The sequence below is a fragment of the Monomorium pharaonis genome, unplaced genomic scaffold, assembly GCF_013373865.1.
Source record: "Monomorium pharaonis isolate MP-MQ-018 unplaced genomic scaffold, ASM1337386v2 scaffold_274, whole genome shotgun sequence".
NCBI lineage: Eukaryota > Metazoa > Arthropoda > Insecta > Hymenoptera > Formicidae > Monomorium > Monomorium pharaonis.
The window spans coordinates 10,157-23,189 of NW_023415554.1; the positions used below are offsets into that span (position 1 = coordinate 10,157).

The 13,033-nt window shown below is 37.2% G+C and overlaps 1 protein-coding gene across 1 annotated transcript; it reads left to right on the plus strand.

Moving 5' to 3' along the window:
• Positions 1 to 2,983: 2,983 nt before the first annotated feature.
• LOC118648189 (rho GTPase-activating protein 7-like) lies at positions 2,984 to 12,812 on the plus strand. The gene is made up of 8 exons (XM_036294512.1): positions 2,984 to 7,413; positions 9,085 to 9,247; positions 10,490 to 10,991; positions 11,088 to 11,413; positions 11,500 to 11,654; positions 11,877 to 12,161; positions 12,357 to 12,483; positions 12,753 to 12,812. The coding sequence occupies exons 2-8, from the start codon at positions 9,197 to 9,199 to the stop codon at positions 12,810 to 12,812; spliced, it is 1,506 nt and encodes a 501-aa protein (XP_036150405.1). The 5' UTR covers positions 2,984 to 7,413; positions 9,085 to 9,196.
• The last annotated feature ends 221 nt before the right edge of the window (positions 12,813 to 13,033 follow it).

Below are 13,033 nucleotides of genomic sequence, written 5' to 3' on the forward strand. Positions count from 1 at the left end.
AATGTGTGCAATGCAATTAAGTGCCTCAAATAAACGTGTAAAAAATAAGCCTTATTAACAATTATATAACTTTTAAAATATTAACGCTATCAACATGGGATAAAATGCATTTGAAAGGTGCGATTTTTCTTTAAATTAAAAAAAAAAAACATTGTTCTAGCTTGCTTAGAAGCCGAGATAATTTTTTTTTTTTTTTTTGAAAAATCGCTGTTGCTATAGTTATGAATATTAAGAGCTGAAATTTTGACAGCGTCTTACTAAATAGTTAAAGTAACCTTTCCCAAAAGTTCAAAGCGATTCATGAAGATTGACTACTGTAAACGTGTTAACAAAAGCAGTATCACTCGAGAGCGGCGGCCGGCGGCGCGCGCGTGGCCAAGCGCCCGCGTACAAAATGGATCTGGCGCGTTCAAATTACTTCAATCGTCTATATCTCGGGAACTAAGCGTCCTAGAAAGATGATTTTTTTTTTAAACTGGACTATCTCGACGAGACAAGACTAATGAGCTAAACCATTTTCTTATATCTCCTCAAATAAACGTTCTAATTAATTTTCTCCTTTTTTGCATTATTTATTTGACGCGTTAAATATGTATAAATAATTTATTTACCTATGCGGCATGTGCATATGCTCTAAGTTAATATAATTTAATTTTCTTATTACTTTTATTGCAAGAAATGTGTACGTTTTATATTTTTTGGCATAATTTAGTGCAATTAACAAACATTTAAATTAAAAAAAGAACTTAGTGCAATTAATAGTTATATAACTAAAACATTCATTTCTTTTTTATTAACTTAGAGCATATGCACACGCCGCATAGGTAAATAAATTATTTATACATATTTAACGCGTCAAATAAATAATGCAAAAAAGGAGAAAATTAATTAGAACGTTTATTTGAGGAGATATAAGAAAATGGTTTAGCTCATTAGTCTTGTCTCGTCGAGATAGTCCAGTTAAAAAAAAAACCATCTTTCTAGAACGCTTAGTTCCCGAGATATAGACGATTGAAATAATTTGAACGCGCCAGATCCATTTTGTACGCGGGCGCTTGGCCACGCGCGCGCCGCCGGCCGCCGCTCTCGAGTAATACTGCTTTTGTTAACACGTTTACAGTAGTCAATCTTCATGAATCGCTTTGAACTTTTGGGAAAGGTTACTTTAACTATTTAGTAAGACGCTGTCAAAATTTCAGCTCTTAATATTCATAACTATAGCAACAGCGATTTTTCAAAAAAAAAAAAAAAATTATCTCGGCTTCTAAGCAAGCTAGAACAATGTTTTTTTTTAAATTTAAGGAAAAATGGTACCTTTCAAATGCATTTTATCCCATGTTGATAGCGTTAATATTTTAAAAGTTATATAATTGTTAATAAGGCTTATTTTTTACACGTTTATTTGAGGCACTTAATTGCATTGCACACATTTCGCAATACCGATATATAATAGTGCAACTTTTTAAGAAGAGAAAAAACTTTGGTTCAGGTTTGTGCATGGTCTCAAAAATGTAGAAATTAAATTTTAATGGGGCGCGTTTTGGATAAACAATTGAGATTACTCGAAAAGTTGTTAATATCTTTTTATGAAATTTAGTACACGTTTTTATCGTCATAAAAGCTATATTTTTCTACAATTTCAAATGTTTGAGTTAATTTTTAAGAAAGTTATAAACAATTAAAGAAATGGCCATTTTTCATGGTTTTTTCAACTTTACAACCAAACTAATTGACCGATCTTAATGAACCAAATTTATTATTGTAGATCTACTTAATACCTACAACTTTTATTTGAAACTTTTTTCGATTCCGTTTTTAGTTTACGAGGCGCAAGCAAAAAACTACTTTTTCCTCACTTCAACCCGTAATTTTGCAATAACCCCCAGCTTTTTGCGAGTGGCAAACGTGCCTATCTTAATCTACGCACATTAATTGTGCTTTACGCGCAGTCAAACTTGAGTCACCAATTTTTTCCCCCAAAAATGCTAATTCTACTGGACTATAAAAAAGGATTGGTCAGGCGTTTCAGTCGCATCCTTATGTCTTCTTCATCGACACGGTTTTTCGCGATTAGTTTTTCAAACCTCTTTAACCGCACCTTTAGCGTAGCGCGTTTTTTGATTTATTTGTCTCACTCGATCCAAACTACATTGATTTAGTGCAGTGCTTGAGCCTAGTTGCCCTTTTCGAGCCGATTCCCGAACGCGCCGCCTCCTATGCCCCCACTACCGCGCGCGGCCTTGACGGCCGAGCCGCCGATCTCGCCCGTACGCTTTGTCTCAGGAGCAGCTCTGTATAAGAAATAGTGCCCTGCACCACAAAATTCATTAAAATTACTTGAAGTAAATAATTTTTGTCTTTATAAACAAAAAAGTACTAACTTTTTTATTATTAATTTATTTTATGTAGTATAACAATATGTAAAAACATAATATGTAAATTAGAATTTTGACAATAGTTTAATTTTTACATCACCCGTGAGGTATTATTATTGATGCTTTTTTTTAAGTGGTTTTCTCAGTAGGCCTAATCCACTAAAAGATGAAATATAATATATAGCTTGGCATTCTTCTAATTTTCCTGTGGTTTTTATATATCTTACAATATATAAAATTTTGTTTTCCTGCCAAGCTGTATATTATATTTCATCTTTTAGTGAATTAGGCCTACTGGGGAAACCACTTAAAAAAAAACGCATCAATAATAGTATCTCACGGGTGATGTGGAAAACTATTGTCAAAATTCTAATTTACATATTATGTTTTTACATATTGTTATACTACATAAAATAAATTAGTAATAAAAAAGTTAGTACTTTTTTGTTTATAAAAACAAAAATTATTTACTTAAAGTAATTTTAATGAATTTTGTGGTGCAGGGCACTATTTCTTATACAGAGCTGCTCCTGAGACAAAGCGTACGGGCGAGATCGGCGGCTCGGCCGTCAAGGCCGCGCGCGGTAGTGGGGGCATAGGAGGCGGCGCGTTCGGGAATCGGCTCGAAAAGGGCAACTAGGCTCAAGCACTGATTTAGTGTAAATAAATTCGGTGCACGTTATTTATGACTCCTTTTGAAATGCGATCCCGGTTTAGGAAATATTCGGTTGACGAACGACGAACGACGAACGACGTGTCCACTCAAAAGATAAGTAATTGGCTAGGCAGGAAATACGAAACAATTGAATCAAACTGTAAATAACCGGGCCGAGAATAAAGGATCGGTCGGGTTGTAAATTTACGAAGTAACCGGTCGTCTCGTTGAGGCAACACAAAGATTTATGTTATATATTTCAAAAACGATAAATTTACATGACGGTTTCGTTACCCGAAGTTTTCGAAATACAGATCCGTGCACCTCTTTTTCGTATGTTTAGGCGAAAGTAACCTTTTTGTTCTCTACCTGTCGTTTTTCCTTCGTTATTATTTGCCGGAATGCGACTTGAGTGAAACGTATTTTTTCAAAAGGATTAAGTGTGCGTCCGAACATGTTTTATGAGTTTTTTCGGCCGGGGAAGATTCTCGATTCTTACCTTTGTTCGGAACTTTCTCTTTTACTTGACCGTACGAAAATTCACGCACGTTAGCGCGCAAAGAGGATCACGCGCGAGATTCGTCGTGATTTTTCCTGCGGTACTCGATACGGCGATTAGTTTTGACGCGAATTTGATTGTGTGTGTGTGTTTTTGGCAGCGTCGAATCGAGTTGGCGAACTGATGCAGTTTTATACGTTGTGCATGCAGGTGAGATGGATGTGAATTGAATGCAATCGCGCAATTGCGTAATCGAGTGAAATTATGGAACAGTTAATGATCCACATGCAGAAAATAAGAATAATTATATTGTAGGATACTCGAGTTTTTAGGCGCTCGATGATCCTCGATGTCAGCGTGGAGTTGAGAGCGATGGCCTCCGGAGACGACGTAGTGGCGGGTGATCCTTGGCGTAGCGTGTGTCTTGCAGATGTGCGGGCGCACGTACGAACACGTTTCATTACCTGTTTCCCGAGGTAGAAAATATGTGCGTCAACGCGAAGGTAATATAATTAAATGAAATCGGCAATTTACAAATTTTACAACGTAAAGCTCTGATCGAGCGAGTAGCTACGAAGCTACCTCGAGATTCTGATCGCGATATTAACTTCGCAGCGGTATTAACTTGAGAATATACTTGATATAATCTTTGATCGTAAATTCACACCTCACGGGAAGAAACATACATCACGTGTCAGGCTTATGAAACTACAATTAGGAACAACTTTGTGTTTGGACGAAACATCTAACTTAACTGTTGTTGAGATTTAGACTAGTGACTGTGAACGTTGAAATCACGCACTATATGCGTGCGAGCGGCGCGCTATTTTCCGGCAGGGTGGGAGAATTTCGCAAGCAGGGAGTTTGCCTGTCCCTGAGGTAGTATGTATCGAACGTTTTTGAAGAAACAACGTTAATATATCTGAGCCGCTACCGAGCAATTAAATGATAAGTTAAAGTTATGTGACGCGAAAGACCCAAGATTGATAAGTTATTAACCGTGGTAGTATAATAAAGAAATTTTGTGTAATTTGACCAGTCGCCATTCGTGCGGCAGGCCAATTCGCTGCGCTCTAAATAGATGTACAACTTGACAAACCAGCACAAATATACGCAAAGAATTAAAGTCTACAACTGTATTACAGCCTTACTGAAAATAGAAAACGCAGAGGGAAACCAACTTCATACGCTTAAAATATGCAATTAATTTAAAACTTATAAATGCTTGAAACAGCCTTTAGCTTACACATTAGTGAGTATTATAAACATAATAGGAATATAAAAAGAGAGTTTTGTTCCCGGAGCTCCGGGGGAGGGGGGGGGGGGGGCGAGTGTGCGGGATGGGTCTTGTTAGCGCGGGATATGACGTCACGCCGGCGGGGGTAGGTGCATGGTGACGATTTCATCGGAGAAGGGTGGGCGAGCGACGTTTAGACACTTATGAGGTGTTATAAACAAGGGTAGCATGCGCTCGTGAGAAAATATCGGTGGCGCATAATAATTTGGACGATTCTTATTGTTTATGTCGTTTACGTCTTCTTTTTCTCTCGCCTTCTTATTCGGTACTATCTGGATTAAAAGTAAATCTGATAACATTGCAACGCATAATTGAACATATTGCGATATGTTTTACTATTCCATATCGCTTTCTTTCGCTTTATCCCTCACTTGCTTGCGATATTTTTTATTTAGAAAAAAAAGTATATGAAATAAAAGAATACGAAATATGGAATTTACTAAACTCTTTTTATTGTCGGATTTTCATGATTTAGCGTCGACACATCGGCTCTTGAAATTTTTTTAAGTAAACGCTTTATTTTTTAGTCTAGCGCCGGTATTTCGGCCGCTCTTACATATAAAGAATGTGCTTAGTGTAAAAATGAATGCACCATTGTTATCGTCAGACCTGGCTCGAAACTGCCTTCACATGTTACTGACCCACTCAACAATAATTACTATTGGATCAACGGTTGACCACATATCGTTTCAAAGGATTTTTAATCGCTATAAAAAAAGGTTTTTGCGTTTTTTTACGTTTAGATAAATCCTACGCTTCCCAGCTCATGGCCTGTCGATTTTTTTTAGTAGTTTGCTAAGACGTACACTTGTATCCAGCAGAAGGCGTGAGTGGTGAAATATTAAATATTATTTTATTTTTTTCCGTGAATTTATGCGGGCGAGGTATCGGTGCGTCTCGATCATACCGCGCCAGCGAAAATATAGATATTCCCTCATCGACGCCGAGAAATATAATACTAAGAGAGCCTAATATTATTGCGCGGGCCTGTAGGCCAACAGGTAATTTAGTAATAGCGATTGCTAGTTAATATATAAATACCTGTAACAAATTTTTAAAAATAATTATAGTTTTCTTTAGCCCCGGTTCCCACAGTCAGATATTCGCATTTGCGGATTTATAAATATTGAAGATACGATGTGAACGCGGTTGCTCCGCAAAGTCGATCGATATCACAACGATGACTTGCTTGATGATCGCAGTCCATTGGCAAGTACGGGACCGCGGGCGTTCTTGATCTGAGGCGGCTTTTTGACATGCCACCCTTATTCGGAGATGATTATGAAGATTGTTGGCCTTAACGAAAAATGTTTATATCAATTTATAAATATTTATAATCAATTTATATCATATTTATAAAAATATAAAAAATGTAGTAAAAGAAATATATACATATTTGCAAAAATTATTCTTAATTATTCTATGCCTTTACTCACACTCAACGTAACAACGCCCGTACCATCCATCGCTCTCATCCCTCCCGTAGGCTCTCACTCGCATTCGTCGTTCCTACTCATCGCACTCTCTCACTCGCACACATTGTTCTTACCCATCGCATGCTCTCGCTCCCACACATCGCGTACATATTCTCATGCGCTTTCGCTCCTACTCGTACGCCGCCATCTTTACACGTTCTCAGTCTCACTCATGCATAACACAGATAAACGTGTAAACTTAAAATTACACAGAAAAAACATGTTACATTAACACACTTGGATTTGCAATATAGTGCGACTACCAGACGGAACGCGATGGTGCCCCATGTATTAGCAAAGGATTGTCACATAATGTTTTTACAGATTTGCGGCTAGGTTATACATATATGATTACGGGTTCACTCGTTTTAATTGAGTGAGAAATTTTACTTTAAAAAGTTTATAGTATACGTAAAATTATATATAATTTTATATATAACGTTGTATGTTATATAATTTTATACACACGTATTATATGTTCGACTCGTCCCCTCCACTGGGACCGGCTGTCTTACAGTTTTCAAACTTCTACTACATAGGGTGCGTTCAAGAAGACGCTGTTAGCGCTACCAGCATCAGTCTATCTTTATTACTTATTAAAGGTAGAACAAGGATAGCCGTCGCTACAGAGGGGCTGAAGAATTAAATGTAAGGGCCAATCGCGAAAGAATTAGTGAGTGCTCAGTGTACGATTGGTTCTTGTTCTTGGTTCTTCGTCCCCTCCACAACTGTGTCTCTGTGACGGAAGCCTTCGAATCGCTACCTCGGATACGACTCCTTCTCTCGTTTTCTTACCACCTCTTCCTCCCCTCCGCCACTATACGCTTCTTCCCTCTCTCAACCGCTCATTTCTCTTCTAATATAATCGTTGCACGCCGCTAGATGATCCGCAGATCCTTCAGGTCGCTACCTAGCTCTGGATGTTCTTCGTTTGGACGTTGAGTGCGAAGCGAACTTTGTATATTAAGTGATTCCGTGAGTGAATTCTGAACTGAGAACTGTTGCAAGTTCATCGAATTCGTCCCTGCTCAAGGAAACATCAGCCGAGGACTGCACAGCCTCCACCTCAAAGCAGAATCAGGACGAAATTCAAAGAACCGATACTGACCTAGGTAAATTTGCCTCCATCAATCGTTTTCAATGTCTAACAAGTAACTTAGATTTACACGGAGAGAATATTCTACTACTTTTTAGAGAAGAGAACTTTATTAATTTTTTAGTATGCTAAATAAATTTAGTGTGGTAAAAAAACCTAGGAAACATTTATACATACATTCAACCGATTTCTAGAAATAACCATACCAAAAATCAGTAATGTCTTTTTCTTCTGTCGCGTTGCCATTTCGCTTATTCCTCTTTTGTTTCTTTTCTAAATCTAAATAGTATTACTCAAAAATCATAAATTAATAAAACCATGATTTTAATAAAACTATATTTAAAACATTTATTTAACTATATAGAAACATTTTTAAACATATACATACTTCTTATATCCATGTTTTTTGAATAAAATAACGATTATTTACATTAATTGGCATGGTAACAGATTAAGTTTTAAAGTTTGCGGTATTGTTGGTTTATATCTCAATTGTCAATTGAAATTTTTGATATAAATTTAATCTAAAATTAGAAAAAGATGTATTATTTAATATTTTTGTCAAATATATTTTCTAAAACACGACAAAATTGGAATATTAGTTACTAAAAGTTGGTAGTTCAGATTCTCCAGTGAAACTGGACAGACAAAAGACTTTTTTTCCTCTGGTTTTATACCTAAGACCCGACGCTTCTCCAATATTCTTTTGTTTCTTTGTGCAAGCAGTGAAATTGCTTGCCCCGGAGAAGGTTGTCGAATTTTTCGTTAATATTTTTCGGCTAACCGCCTTAAGCGTCTCTTACCCTTTCCAGTACGTCCACTACCTGATCATACAGGTAGTACTTTTCGTCGGTTAACGCATGTTTCTCCGAGTCGGAGTTACCGCCTGAGCTTAGTAAAAAGAAAATTTATTGCACCTATTCATTACTTATTTTATTTCCTTTATTTTTTTTTCTTCTTCTTGGGGATTAAATAATATTGTATAAAAAAATATTTCTGTGTAATCTTACAAAATACTCGCTCAATTTTATATAAATTAATTATTTTGGTCAAATTTACAAATATAGAAAATTAATTATTGAGAAACGTTTCAAATATTATAAAATGCAATTGGATCATAAGATGAAATAAAACATGTGTTTTAATTTTCTTATTCGTATTTAAGCCTTATATGATAAAAGTATGAGGAAAATAAAGCTAGATTATACACAAAGAAAATTTTATTATAAAAGTTACCATGGTAAATAATAAAAACGGACCAAGCAAGTAATTATGAAAATTTTTACTATTTTTTTCATTAATTCATCATAGTATTTACAATATATATGGTAATTTAGCTACATCGTACTATTAAATTTTTTCTGTGAAACGGTACAAACAATACGTCATAAATCTTCGGATATAATATATATATATTTTGCTTTCATAAATAAATTTTTTTCTAACAAATAAATATCGAAGAAAACGTTATAAGATATTTGGTTCTCAATACTTTGACTTTTTTCTCTCAGTGTGCAACAAATACGATTGATACGACGGATATTTCTGACACTATCAAATATCGCTGCGCTGTACTTTTTCGTTTACGTAAATACGCGTGTAAGCGCAATACATTATCTTATAGCACGCAATAATCGGCTAAGTGCAAAATGAAAATTGACGATTTTTCATTGTGCTTCTGTTTCAGACTATTGATTGACGTTTCCGGGCGTAGCCATCCTTTTTCGAGGGCGACTCGCAGCAGCTAGAGCCTTTGCCAGCATCCGCACGTTTTTAATTTAATAAATAATTGCGCCAATATGAAACTCGACGCTTATCACACGCATTACAGTACGAGTCACAGCAAAAGCGTGAGTACAAAATCAGATTACCCGATACTAGCACGTACGGAGGGAGCGTTGCGCGGGTACACAAAGATGCATTTCAATGAGAATTCACAATTAATCTCGTTAGAATTATAACTCCAATTTTATTGACTATTGACTTTCGCATTTTACGTAACTCTCGTTCCAAAGAGAGATTTGCACAAATAACTTCCGCCGCTTTTACGCTATTTTTGTATTCTTATTCATCTGCAAACGTATTTTTCTTTCCCTCGCAATTTCTATCTTTGAATTCTCGTTACGTATAACGATTGTTACATATGAAATTACATATCTCATCATTTGCGTCAAATTAATCAATTTTTCTTTCGCTTTGTTGATACGCGTTAATACGTGATAACGACGACGTTCGTCAGAAAATCGTCGATTCTTTCGCGCGAAAACTGCTTAATCTTTGTTACGCCAGCTGATGACCTCACGATTGTCGGGGCGGTAATTTTTTTTTTTTCTTTACCGCCGAAGGCAGCAGGAAACTCTGCTTAACCATGCGACCTTAAGACCCCCATCGCCGATTACGCGAGCGGTAAAAACTGCATGGAACACTTTCTACAATTAATTATAGTGTTCGGAGCGCGATCCGTCTGTTGCCTGACGCCGCCGGTTCTTAATTTCGTCGCTACGGATTAATTATGAAGCACGTTCGTTAAATACAATTCGACGAGTATCATTTATTTCTGGCGTTGCGCTTCTCCGCCCGTATGTATGGACGTTACGTCGGATAATGTGAGTCGCGCATTCTTTCGGGCCACTTGTAGTTCTCTTGTAATCCCGCAAAAGGAACGTCCGGGCTTTTATGGATTACATACTCCGGCTGGCTAGTTTATTACTTACTTTGTGCCTTCCCGAATCGCACCTTGCACGCGGACAGGATTATCTTTCGTGCGAAATAAATGGGCTTCAATAATTTAATCAAATCTGGTACTTTAACAATGACTAAAATTAATCATCAATTTGTCTTATAATTTATTAATATGTATGCTTTTTTGTAACGAAAATTTTACGAGTCCAAATAATTATTATCATTTTTGTTTTTTCTTTCTGCTTAATCATGTTTATTTATTTGTAACTATTTATTGTAAAACGTTGCATTATAATGCGACTTAATAGAAATATTATGTTTATATTATATATTATAATTAGTACATTATTAGTAGTTATATTTAAAAATTTGCTTTATATTAAATCTATGTGCTATCGTTTGTTACACAGAGTGGCGGTGGTGACGAATTGTGTCCTAGAGCGATGGCTTCCGTGTCGTGCGGACAACTTTTGGTGCTGAGGAAGCTGGCACTGATGAAACTGACGGCGTGCATGGAACGACATTGTCCAACTCATCGCACTGGCTGGAACTGGCAACTTCCGAAGTTTAGGAGGAAAATTAAGTCGCCCGATTACAACGACAAGGCAGTTTTCGGAGTGCCGCTTTTATTATCTCTGCAGAGAACTGGTCAAGCATTACCAAGCTGCATTCAGATCGCCCTAAGATGGCTGAGAGCTAACGCTATAGATCAAGTGGGCATTTTTAGAAAGAGCGGCGTCAAATCTAGGACACAAAATTTGAAAGTCATGATGGAGACCGAGGGGGATAATGTTAATTTTGACGGGCAGCAGGCATTCGACGTCGCCGATCTTCTGAAACAATATTTCAGGGAGCTGCCGGAGGCTTTGTTAACAAACAAGCTCTCAGAGATATTTATCGCCATTTTCCAACGTAAGTTTTTACAATTTCTGCTAGCTTTTTTTCTAATTTCTAAGCAACGCGGAAAATAAAGTGTATGATTTTACGATAAATCGGTTTTTCTCACAGATGTCCCGGTGGAGTTACGACCTGATGCCGTGCAGTGCGTCTTATTGCTGCTTCCGGACGAGAATCGTGAAGCATTGGAGATCCTGCTTGACTTTCTCAATCACGTTGCCAGCAACTCGCCCTCCAATCAGATGACAGCCTCGAATCTGGCTGTGTGTCTGGCTCCGAACCTGTTTCATTTTAAACACAGCACGGATGTGACGAACAGCGTGTCGCCACGTAGGCGAAAGACCATGGGCATTCCCGATCAGCGGGAACTGTCGGAAAACAAAGCAGCTCACGACTGTCTTTTGTTTCTGATCAAGATGCATCGTGAATTATTTATGGTGAGTGCCGAAGCGTTGTCATTCGTCGATCCCAAACACAAACGAGGAAAGAGAACACAGCTCACTGCCTCTTCCGATTCTTTCAGGTCTCGTCGGACATGCTGTCGCTGTGTCACTTCCGCATTAAGTATGTGGAAGAAATTTCGGTCGCGATAGACGAACTCGGCCCGGAAATGAAACAGGATTGGAAGGGTTACCTATACGCCTGCACCATAGAGTTGCTGAAGGAAGTGGGAGAAAAGTGAGTGCATGTCATCCTTATAGTATAATTTATTTGCGAAAGAAATGATAAAATAAGATAAATGTGATAAAAACTATAGAGTCAAGGATACATTTTTTTTAATAGACAAATATAAATAAAGGGAAGGAAAGAATATGTATGTCAAACCTATAAACTATAAACAATTAATAAATTACAGAGAACTTACTTGTGTTTAAATGGAAACTTCGCAATTCGTTCTAGCAGAAGTTGCGATTGGGTCACGGTAGACAGTCCTGCCGATAACAGCGTGGAAATGGCGTATAAAAAGGTCGGCGACGGGCACCCGCTTCGTCTCTGGCGAGTGTCGACTGAAGTCGAAGCTCCGCCAAACGAAGTGTTGCATCGTGTTCTAAGAGAAAGGTACACCTGGGACCCGCAACTGTTAACGTACAGACTGGTGACCAAGTTGGACACCAATGCGGAGGTCGTTCAATACTCCACCGGGAACATGAGTCCTTTGCCCGCTCGAGATTATTGTGTAGTAAGGTGAGTTAATAAAATTTGTATCGTTTGTGTGTATTGTAATCAAATCCTTTTTATTTATTTATTATGCATAAACATATTTATATTATTTATAAACATTGTTGTATTATTTTTATAAATACCAAATGTTTTATTTTACGTAAATTTTAATTGTTAGAGATATTCACAGTCTACAACTAATACAATTAATTTTTGTAGATCTTGGCTTAATCTTGCCAAAGGTGCTTGCGTCATTGATGAACATCCGTGCATCATCCTGACGCTCCTGTCATGCTCGGGGGAACTCGCGGCATCGTTTTGGCCTCGCGTTATCACATCGAACCATGTGACAGCGGCAAATCCCGCATTATGCATTTAACCAGAGTCGATATGAGGTAAGTAATGTCAATCGTTTCTCTTGAATAATGTATTTTATTTACTTTGATTTGATTAACATTTTCTTGAAAATATTTCTAAAGCTTATTAAAGCGAATTATTTATTTTTATTTACTTAAAATTAAATAATATTTATTTTATTATATTTATTTAAAATAAAATTAAGATAAAATAGACTTGGGAGTAGACTAAAATTTACAAGATAAAAATTATTTTCAGGGGGTCGCCACCCTGAGTGGTACAGCAGAAGCTACGGGCATATCGCTGCTCTCCATCTGAAGCAAAATTGCAATTCCTCAAACGTACCACTGATGGGTAAAAGAAAGTAAGGTTTGAGAATCGAGTACCGTGCAACAGCCATCGTTGCACGGATCTCTGCCTTTCCTCTTCCTCCTCTTCTGTCTCACACTCACAAGTATACTCGGCGAGCAGATATGACACGGATCCTAAAGGACGTATACAAGTCCACCCTACCATCGACGACGAATAATGCGTTCAGA